Source organism: Solanum dulcamara, chromosome 11, assembly GCF_947179165.1.
Source record: "Solanum dulcamara chromosome 11, daSolDulc1.2, whole genome shotgun sequence".
Classification (NCBI taxonomy): domain Eukaryota; kingdom Viridiplantae; phylum Streptophyta; class Magnoliopsida; order Solanales; family Solanaceae; genus Solanum; species Solanum dulcamara.
The window spans coordinates 55531589-55543219 of record NC_077247.1 but is presented as its reverse complement, the minus strand read 5'-3'; the positions used below and the strand labels follow the sequence as shown (position 1 = coordinate 55543219).

Here is an 11631-nt window from a genome sequence, read left to right as displayed (position 1 = left end):
ATCAAGTTGGCTTAATTGGTAGACCGGACGCAACCTCTGATTTCCACCTTCCTATATTTGCCGCAACCCTAAAATATATTTGATTCGTTAGTCATCTCCATCTCAAATTAAATACTGATTACACCAATTCAGATTCACACTCACCTAACCGAGTCGGTCAGAAAATCTACCTATCATCAAATCTCCAAGTCACATTAATTTAATCCAAAAAAATACTAAGAATTGCAAGGTGTTGGAGACTAATACAGTATTAATTTAATGCTAACAACATTGAATTTCAAAGCTTAATCTTCGTTATATATATGTTTGTTTCTCCACTTGTCGCTCGAATTGGATCCAGTTCAATCCGAAGCTTGTCAAATTTCATGTGAAGTTCATACCCTGAATATATGTTTGTATTACTAGTGTGTTTGATTTTTGGGGAGATTAATTTTAAGTATTTTTTGCAGACCCAGGTGCTCAAAGCAATTGCTCATGGCCCAACCACCGATCCTTGCGTTAGCACTGCCATCGGACACCGGTCGTGTCCTCAGCATTCAGTCTCATACTGTTCAGGTACCTCCCTCGATCCCAAATTTAGTTGGAGTTAGTAGACTAGATGGAGCCATGTTCATCGCACTAGGCTTACCATTATTTCATTTCAAAGAACATATACATTAACTAAATGATCAGCTATACCACGCCACGTATCATCCACTTGAGCCGAGGAGCGCATTGCTCAGATTTTAAACATAACTTATATTTCCTACAGCTAGCTAATGTGATATGTACACCAATTTCTGTTATCAGCTCTTTAAATAGGTGAAGTAGTCTAGGATATTGCTAGAAACTTTCACCCTTGTTTTCAGTGGCAGATTCAGGATTTTCATTAAGTGGGTTCGAAAAATAAAAATGTAGTGCCTGCGATTTGAACTTGGAACATCACTGTGACCCCCTTAACCACTGAGCCAACTTCTGCCCTTTTGTTCGAGGGTTCAAAATTTCTATATATACACTAAAATTTTAAAAAATACTATTTTTTGCCGAGGGGGTTTGGGTGAAAAAATCTCTCCCCCTGCTTGTTTTGTACAATTACTTGTCTGTGCAATAACTGGATCTCGATTACTTCCGTGAAAGTAACTGAATGTTGAAGTTTGTCATGCACGAGTATCATAGCTTGCATTGCAGCACATGCTACCAGTCTTGAAGCCAATTTTTGTACATTATGATATCTTATTGTTGAGATGATTACTTAATTTTGTACACTGCATTCTATGTGAACTAAAAGTCACATTGTTCCAATGTGAATCTGTATCGGTTATTTGTCTTGACAGGTTTACATGATTAATATTGTTGCTTGACGAGCGCAAACACAGTATAAGTTATGTGCTCTGCTAGCCAAATATAGTATAGTATTAAAATCATATCCCCATGGATTAGCTCAAATAATTTATCAAACAAAACTTGCTAACTATTATTTTGAGGATAAAAACTTGAATTTATGGTGGTTGAAAACCATGATTAATGACTATTAATGTAAAATAAGACAATCGATCACAAGAGCAGCAATTACTATCAATCTGATAAGTAAGGGTAGTAGACAAGACAGATGGAAGACAATAATTTGGATATGATTTTGTTCAATATTCATGTCTACAGTCCTATCGTTTCTCACAAATTCGATTGTTAATTAGAGTATTTCTTAAGGTTCAAATTTCTCTTTCGATTAAATCTAAACTATAAATAAGAATTAGTTAAAGCACAATGAATTTAGATATGCATGAACACGGGTAAGGTTTAGTCTTAAGGAAAAACGTCTTTCGAATATTTTTCCTCTTGATTCAATCAGCGATTTTAACAAGTTTTTTCGATTACTTGGAAGAAATAATAAATCAACCAAACAAGATAGTGCAGATATATTCACTAATTTATTCCTCTTTCGATCAAACAAAATAATGAACAAAGCCGCAATTTAATTCTTCGGGGTAGCCCAGTGGTTTGGGCTTGGGACTTCCATGTTGGAGGTCTCAAGTTTGAAACCCCTTGCCAGCGAAAGCAAGGGTTTGCCTTCTAGGTCGAGCTCGTCGCACTGAGCTTGCCTAGTGTGGGTTATCTCTCCTGTGTGGTTTGCGAGCTGTTGCATAGGAGTGGAGGTTTTACTCTGTGCACACACAAAGGGTAGAGCTGTGGGTTGCCCTTTGTCATAAAAAAATAAAAAATTCAACTCCAATATCGAGTTCAAGCATAAAAACAAGAATCAAAATCTACAATAATTTAACAATACACCATATCTGTCAAAACCCTACAGTAAGCTACTCCATAATAACAGAAAAGAACATAGAAGAATAAGTATGAGTAAACATTACCACCAACGGTTGATCCAAACTTCTGTATTGAATCGAATCGTGTTGGAAAGTAGTGACTTCCGGAAAAATCAGTCCAAATTGTCCTGGTGCAACACAGGCCTGGTAGCATGGCCGTGTGTTCTAGTAGTCTTATTTCGCTGCTTCAGATAAGTCCTTTTTCTCACAATTTCAATTGTTGCCATCTTCTATTCATGACACGTAGACAATTCCTGAATTGTTAAAATTTTCAAAGTTCCAACTAATCATCAACACAATCGTTATGTTCCATCTTTGTCCTCTCTTCTTTTTCCTTCTTTTTCTTTCTGTTTTAATTCGTTTTTGCTCCTAATCTCTCGATCTTCACATGCTTTATTCATCAACGATCCCGATTAAATCCTCTTGGACCTCTACTCAGACTTCAAAGTGCCAAGGCATCTATTTTAGCTTCAAAATTGCTCAAAAAACTTGGAAACAAGTCCTACAATCAAAACACATGTAATAAGGATAAAGCATAACATTATAGTTCGAACACAACCAAAGGGCAGTAAGGCAAAATGTAGCTAAAAACTCATATTTCTGGACTACCATCATTACCTAAATCTCTTTTTATGTAAGCTTCCACCTAAAGGTTTCTATGAATAGGATTTTAGTTCATATGGTGTTTAATTGAGACTCCTTTAAGTTGGAGTGGGCCTGAGCTGGTAGTTTTTTGATTTTCAACAGGTATTCTCTTTCTCTGAACTGCCAGAATTTGAATATAATTGATTACATAGCACAACGTAACATAAACTCTAAACCAGTAAGGTTCCCACATCTCTGCCACAGTAAAGTGGGGCCATCTAAAAGAATCATTTGACATGGAATCTCCTTCTGTTTCATTCTTCATTTGACATGGAGTCTTCTTCTGCTTCATTCTTAGTGATAAGTAAGATTTTGGTATTTCATTTTAATGTTTTTGCTCAAGCAATGAGTAAGCAGTTCTCAGAATGCATCTGATTCTCTACTAATTCAGACGTCTGCTTGTTTACAGCTATGCATCTTTAGGAGCCATTTGGTCATTCTAGGAGTTTGACCTTGACATCCATTTAGCCTCCATATCTTGCAAGGTGTTAATTAAACACCTGCATGCTGGTTGATTTGTTAAATTGAAATGTCGCTCACAGAAGAATAGAAACTCTCTTTTATAATTATTGTAGTACTTATCATCAAAACTTTACCTCATCAGAGAAAAAGAAAAGAAGAGAAGGATAGAAAACCTTGATCTTTTAACTATTGACTATGAGTCTATGATGTTAGATTATTGATACTCTTTTGGTACATAATTATGTATATTAATATTTGATCAGGAGGTTATTTTCCAAAATTTTCTTTTAATTAGGGATATGTGGGCAACAAGTCAGCAGTATTCCCCCTCCAACTGTTGGGCTATGATGTGGACCCAATCAATTCTGTACAGTTCTCAAATCACACAGGCAAGCTGCTTATATCACTTTCAGTCAAAGAATCTGAGGCCTTAAATACGGTGCGAGGTCATCTGTTAACCTGTAAAATCATGTTAACTGGATTATGTTGTGGTTAATTAGCTCGAGAACTCTGCAGGATACCCAACCTTTAAGGGCCAGGTTTTAAATGGAGAACAATTGTGGGAATTAATAGAAGGTCTTGAAGCCAATGATCTATTATATTATACTCATCTGCTGACAGGTAATTTGAATGAGTAAATATCCTGCTCCATAATGTTTTTCTTGACATACATTCATGCTTATGCTTGAAGACTCTGATACCAGAACTTACAATGTCAGCAAACTTTCAAATTTAGCAGTTAAAAACATGTCTTCTGCTCCTTCATCTATAGCTTCCAGTGCGTATAATATGAACTTACAAAAAGAGTTTTGGTTACCTTGCATAGACTAGTTACCTGCTATGTCTTGTGTCAATCCAATGATCTGTCATGTGTTTGGGCTGCATTTATTTACCATTATAAGAATTGGGACTGCTTTTAGTTTGATCCTTCTTCTTTTCTATTGACAGAAAATTTTCTTTTCTTTTTCTCATAGTTTTCCCTCTTTTGTTCGTATGAAATGCTTTGTTGGGATCAGATGCTTATATTGACTCACTCTTGTAGGTTATATTGGTTCGGTCTCCTTTTTGAACACAGTACTGAAAGTCGTTGATAAACTTCGGTCTGTCAACCCCAAACTTAAATATGGTAAGCATTTAGGAAGATAAATTCTTTCAAAATTACTGTATTTACCATGTAGTCAAGTTTCTCCTTATTTCATTGTTATTATCTTACGGCTTTGGAGAAGGTGCATTTCAATGTTGTAATTGTTGGTGAGGTGCAATGCTATTTTAGGTAGCTACTAACTAGGCTGTTATATCAAATTGCCTCGCTTTCTAGATTATGTAGATAGATGTATACATATTTCTTATGTTTGTCCCTTCCAATTCTCTGTATAATTAAGTTTTCTTTGTCAGTTTGTGATCCTGTGATGGGTGATGAAGGTAAGCTATATGTCCCTCCAGAACTGGTGGCAGTATACCGTGAGAAGGTATTTCTTTTTAATTTCCTTAAAACAACATCAATGTGGATAGATCATAACTGGCAGTTAAAAGGATCCATCCATAAACATTGTCTTGATCGACCAGGGTTAGAAATGGATGAGGACCCAAACATTTTACTGCTCAGTCAATCAGTATGCTCCTAGCTGCTTTGTTGTGATAACTTCAGCATGTTAAGGGACTGAGCTTGTCTTATTATTAATAGTTTGTATCTCGTGACAGTATATTGCCCACAACATTATATGACTGTCTTCTTGCAAAGGCAATGAGTTTTCTTTATTTAATGTTTTATAGCAGACAATAAACCCTTGTGGCCAGCCCTTCCCCGAACCCCGCGCATAGCGATAGCTTAGTGCACGTGACTGCTTTTTTCAAAAAAAAATGTTTTATAGCACTATTTTGTGTTTGTGGACCTTTTGACATTTATAGCTTGTATCATTATGGAATTTTCTTACTTGCATTGGGTTGGTGAACGTTGATGATAAGACTTCTTATGGATGAGAAAAAATCCTCCTTTTCTTCTTTTTAATTTTTTGACTAGACATGCCGACTTAGATCCAATTATATACCTGCATTAAGGATCGGAACGTGAGGGTGTCTCCAAATAATGAATTGGTGACTGAATAAGTGATGCTGTGTGTGTTTCTTTAACTAGGTTGTCCCTGTTGCTTCAATGCTGACGCCTAACCAGTTTGAAGCAGAGCAGTTGACCGGGTCCAGGTAACATTTCTAGGCCTTGTTACTTATCCCTAGTGGAAAATAGCATTTCCAGGGTGTTTCAGCTGAATGAACACATGTAGTCTTATGATGGTAGACTTGACTCTCAAGTGGTATGACATTTGTTTGGGTGGGGTGGGGTGGGGGGTGGGAGTATGTCAAAAAGTGCTGATTATAGAGCTATAGGTCTGTAAAATGTGAAAGGTTCATCTTTTATTTGAAATAGCTATCTTGTCTAGGTTTGCTGGTTAATCTACTTATTCCCGACCAGCTCCTCTCTTTCATGCACTGCCTCAGGTGTTTTAAGGTTTTGGAAGCTTTAACTTGAAGCTTGCTTAAATGATGTATTTTTTTCTTGTGAATGCACATGATATGGAAGCAAGGTTGATTTTGTCTTATTCTTAATCTTATCATATAGATAGAAACTTTTGACCGAGTAATATCAGTATTATCCTGACTCTTACTAGTTTCAATTGACTATTGTTAGTTCTATAATGTTATTGGAAGTTGTTAAAGAAGAGTGAAACTTCACTTTGCGAAATAGAGAAGAATGACTTAATCTTTTGCTTTTCATTTATTTTCTTGCAATACTTCTCCCTTCTTAAGAAGGATTTTCTTTTTACAGTATCACTTCTGAAAAAGATGGGCAAGAAGCTTGCAACATGCTGCATGCTGCTGGGCCATCAAAGGTATCTTGACATACTTGGAGATCTAAATACTCTTAGAAAGCTTTCTAATGCAGTCGTATTTATAGCAAGAACATTTCCCAGGGAAGTTTTTCTGTTGCTTATCTAACTTTTGAAATTACTTTTTCTCCTTAGCGCGTCCCTTAACCGTAGTGCATTAATCACTATGACGCACCCCGAGGTGCTACTTAACCTCAATGCTCGTTGCCAGTGAGAATCACCTAACCAAGTAACTTATGTTTAGCCTTGGATTATTGATTTTGGAGCACTTCATGGGAGTCTTCTTGTGGGGAACCTTGTGTAATAAGAGATGAACATATATCTGATATTGACTTCCTATTAAGGATTTGCTCCTAAATTCAAACTCTGTCAATGCTGAATGTATGGTCTAGAGGATTGCTGAACTAATTGTCCCAGATAGTGCAAAGAGGAAACTAACTAAAATTGGAATCAAGATTTTCAGTCCTTGTACGTCTAGTCTGATAATTTTGGAGTGGTCTTTGGATCAACTGCTTTATGCTCCTCGGCAACTTACAAGTGAAACATTTTTTTTTTACTGAAGCATGTTAACTTTTGATCATTTAAATAACTTCTCCTCCCCCTATCTTTTTATCTCTTTCTGAAGCTTTCCATGAGTGGTAAAAATGTCTGCTACACAATTCCATCATCACTTTTTTGATGACCCACTATGTCTTTTCTTCAATTTTGAATTTGAGTTACCTTGAAACTTGTGGAGGATGGGTTCACTTTTTGTTATGCTTAATCTCAATTGTTCCTTCCCAGGGTAGAAGGGGGATGTGGCATCACCTGAAATAGGTTGATGAGCCTTAAGGGTTAATACTTAGGCTTTTGACTCTAATCACTTTTTCCTGGAGCTCACGCGCAATTGCCACTCATTTAAACTTGCCTATTCTGTTATTTAATATGGTGCTCATAGTTTCTAACTCGAACATGAAAAACAAAAGCTCTAGAAAAAAGCATTTTGGAGTCGGATAAAAGTAACGATTGGTTTTTAAAAGAGAAGAAAAGGAGCAGTCAGCAGCTCTGACTGTTGGATAAAGCTATTTATATGCTGGAATTCTACAGTTATACATTTTGTAGTCTTTTATGTGGAAATGCTAGTCACAGAAGTTCACCTTAGTTCCAGTGACTCTAAATATATATTTTTCCAAAGACAAGTGCATCATGCATGTATATTCTGTTTGTGGAATGAAAAGGGCCTAAATAGAGCGTAATAGATATAGATGATGGTATAGCCCTTCTCCAACTTGTTAGGGATTGTTGAGGAGGAGTTGACTGATTCATTGTAGTTCTATTTTGTATATCTTATCTTTAGTTAACTGTTGATGACATTAGCAAAGGGTTAATCAATCATAGTACTATGCTAGTGCTGTTACCAAGGTGACTGTCCTCTGTTAGTTTCATGTTTAAACATTCGTTATATGAAGAAAATGGAATTAATATCAAGGGAAAAAATAGGGAAAATTTGTTCCCATTTTTTCCTTAAAAGCTAAATAGATGTAGATGTTGTAGTATTGCATTTTCTGTAATCTTACTTCGTTCAGGCCTTTGTGCTTTTGTTTTGCATGTAATTTGTATCATTCAGGTCTTTGTGATCTATGTCAGGTTGTTATTACTAGCATAAACATTGATGGCACTCTTCTCCTTATTGGCAGTCACCAGAAAGAAAAGGTAAATGACATGATTGCATATCATTTGATATTGGGTACCTTCCTAGAGTATATTCTTTTATGGAAGTCCCAAAAAATAGTGTCCATTTCCTTATAAGATCAGCTTTTATTACATTTTTAAAGCAAAAGTCTTGTCGATCCAATTTTATTTCTCTCAATACAGTTTTTCCTCTGTTGTATTATTCAACAGCAAAGTTGACATGTGATTCTACATTGTTTCCCAAATAATAACTAAAGCACTCAGAGTTCAAGTTTCCCCGCTTAATACTCTCTCCGTTCACTTTTACTTGTCCAGTATAATAAAAATAGATGCCAATTTTTTACTTGTCCAGTTTAGAAAACCAAGAGATAATTTATCACCTAGTTCCTAATTTACCATTATTATTACAAGAACTATAGTCATTTCCCAATGCATTTTTCAAGCATTGAATTTATTGTAGTGAAAGGGCGATATAGTAAAATTGTCTGAATTAAACTGGGACTGAGGGATAATATTTCACATTGGATTTAGATTTGTCATTTGATGAGCATTTCTTCCATTCTATGAGGTCTTGCAAATTGGACATAAAATTTGCATGTGAACTTTCTTAAGATTGTGATGCAGTTAGTTTATCCCTACTATTACTCCCATGAAACTGGTTAATGAACTGAGTTTTAAGCATCACTGCTCTTTTTTTATTTAGGAATGATTTTGCCACTCATTTTTATTTTTGCTAAAAAGTTACATGATACGGATATCTAATTTGACAGGGTCAATCTCCTGAGCAATTCAAGATTGTGATACCGAAAATTCCTGCATATTTCACGGTATGTGTCTTGCAGCTAAATAATTAAAGAAGTTTGGCTTTGGAGGGAAAATTTTTGCTTTGTTTTTCCTCGAAACTATTGTATCACATAAACCAGTGCTTTGTTGGAATAATTGATGCTTATATTATCCTTTTCTTTCTGGGGTTCAAAGAGAAACATCCCCACATAGATTACAAGTAGTGTCACCAACATGTACCTTCTCAAAAGAAAATGTCATCAACATGTTTCTCGTTTTTCTGTTGTGGAATAAGTTCCATGGAGAAACATTGAAACGACATTTGTTACTTTGCAAAAATCTGAGCATCCAATCCAAAAATTTGAGTTAATCATTGGAGCGGCCCAAGACTCTTATAAATTCCTTTGAAATCTTTAGACAATTTATGCGGGATGATTTGTTACTCAATCCCCCCTCACACGTGTAACCTGGTCTTACACTTCACAAGTGAACTTTAATGCGTACTTACGGGTGGAGAAGGGACTTTCCAAATCTGTCACGGTGTGAAAGATATGTGCATCCAACCCAAACAACTCTAAACAATGGGTAGAACGGAAAATCTTCATAAATCCGTCAGAAGCCCGTACACAATCCATGTAGACAATTAGTAACTTCACATTTCCAACTTCTTAATTTGTCAGAAATCCTAGGTATGAAACTTTAGTTTGTCCAAGCATTCTTTCATTGTTTAGGAGTTCAATGCTTATTTTTTTAGTTTTTGGGTGATGTGAGCTCCTGCTAAGAGGGAGGAAGGGAGAGAGCTGGCATAGAAGCTATGCATCCAATTATTAGATACGTCTTATTGTGCTGGCGTCCAACATGATTATTCCTGTTAATTAGATATACGAGGATTATGCCTATTTATTAAATGGTATCTGGTCTATCAGATCATTCAATTTTCAGTTTAAAAAAAATCATTTTGTATGACAAGGTTGGTGGTGTGCACTTTTTTCAGCAATATAGAAATGCTAGAAGTTGTTTTTTGTTTCTTATGTTAATGCTCATTCACCTGCAACAGTTTCTCTATATATATTTGCCCTTGTATATTCATTCAATGTGCATTGCATGCTTGCAGGGAACGGGGGATTTAACGACTGCTTTGTTGCTTGGATGGAGCAATGTAATGTTTGACTCATTTAAGACAAGGTTTGAGCTTTATTTCCCACAATAATCTGTTCTGATCTTAGTTTTTTATCTCATACAGAAATATCCCAATGACCTCGACAAAGCGGCAGAGCTTGCTGTCTCAAGCGTACAGGTACTAGTGTGCTTCCCTGTTGTTTGTGAACATTCACTCATGTAAGTCTTGGACGTGGAGACTGAATCAGCATGTTGAATAAGTTATTATGATGGCATCCATAACTAGTTTGATTGCATTGTCATGATTTAAGAAATTTGTTTCATAAACCTATGCATTATCAGCTTTTGCACTTCATTAGTACCAGGAAACAGCTATGAGCATTCTGTCGGATACACTGAACAAAAATATATGCACATGCTGTTATATACTTGAAGGTTAAAACAGCTGCTTGTCTTGACTTGTGCCAAGAAGAACAAATATATTGGAAATCTTCCTTCTTTTTTTTTTAATGTATTTTGATGCAACCTAGTAGTTTGTTTAATCAAATTTGGGTACAGTGTACACTGCACATTCAACTGTCCAGAATGTTCATGCTGTGATGAACATTAGTTGTTTGCTCTTTTTCTTAAATCAACCAATTTTGTTGCTTGATGCAGGCACTTTTATTGAGGACACTGGCAGATTATCAAAAGTCTGGCTATGACTGCCAATCAAGCAGTTTGGAAATCCGGTTGATCCAGAGCCTAGATGACATCCGCAACCCAGAAGTTAAATATAGAGCTAAAAGATACAACTAAAATTCTGTTGTTGTCTGGTCCATTTATTCCTTTAGGATAGTGTCAGTATAATATGAAAGAGTTTCATTTGTACACAATGTAGAGTGGACCCATTTAGCTCTTGTTTTAACTTGTAATCAGACGGCAACAGATAATACTGAGGAGCATTTTGGGAAAAGAGGGTGTGGCCTGTGGCTGAAGGCTGTGTGGCAGTTCTCTTCCCTTTGCTTTCATTTGTTTGTCTTTATCCTTTTGGCTATTCTGCAACTTGAGAGGGAAACACTTCTACTCATTATCTCACCTAAAAGTCATAAAGGAAAAATTACAGAAACAGGTTTTGGTATTTTGATTATATAGACGCCTTGCTCCGTTCTTGCAGCCTCTTGGATCAACGAACTGAGGCACGAGTACCTAATTGGCTGGAACAAAGCAATCATTTCCATGTTATGGTGGGTTTAATCAACATCAACCTTCACTGATTTCGAAAATAAAGAAGATCACCAAGTCGACCAGTTGGGGGTAGATCATCCATTATGGCAAGCATTCAAATAGGACGAGTAGAAACCCTCTCAATAAGGGGTTTGTTTAACCACAGTAGCTCAATTACACACAAGTTGAGGTGACTCTATATATACTCTACGTGACCTTTTTAATCTAAGTGGTGTTTGGACATAAAAATTGTAAAACTTGAAGAAGAAAAAAAAAATGAAAATTGGAGTACTAGGGCTTTTGAGTAAGGGATCTAAAAAACCCCTATGTGTTTTTCAATTGAGCTTATCACACGCTTACCTCTTTTGTATGATTTGCAGGCTATTACATTAAAACGAAGTTTATTTTGTGCGAACCCAAAAACTAGCAATCACAGTTCCCTTGTCATTAAAAAAAAAAAGTACTAGGCCTTGATCTAAACATTGATATCTGGACTCGATTGGAAAAGGTATACGTACTAGTTTTCCCAAAAAAAGAACTTATTGTGATGGGGCTAATTAGAA

The 11631-nt window shown here is 36.0% G+C and overlaps 1 protein-coding gene across 2 annotated transcripts; it reads left to right on the top strand.

The window, feature by feature from the left end:
• LOC129872940 (pyridoxal kinase) lies at nt 1-10886 on the top strand. 2 transcript variants are annotated; one of them, XM_055947898.1, is made up of 13 exons: nt 1-229; nt 450-555; nt 3703-3796; nt 3924-4028; nt 4450-4533; nt 4803-4876; nt 5542-5606; nt 6229-6292; nt 7916-7981; nt 8731-8787; nt 9858-9902; nt 9987-10040; nt 10520-10886. In XM_055947898.1, exons 2-13 carry the CDS (start codon nt 475-477, stop codon nt 10658-10660), a joined length of 930 nt encoding a protein of 309 aa, XP_055803873.1. In that variant the 5' UTR covers nt 1-229; nt 450-474; the 3' UTR covers nt 10661-10886. The 2 variants fall into 2 exon arrangements, with proteins under 2 accessions (XP_055803873.1, XP_055803872.1); XM_055947897.1 differs by having other exon boundaries at nt 1-367.
• The last annotated feature ends 745 nt before the right edge of the window (nt 10887-11631 follow it).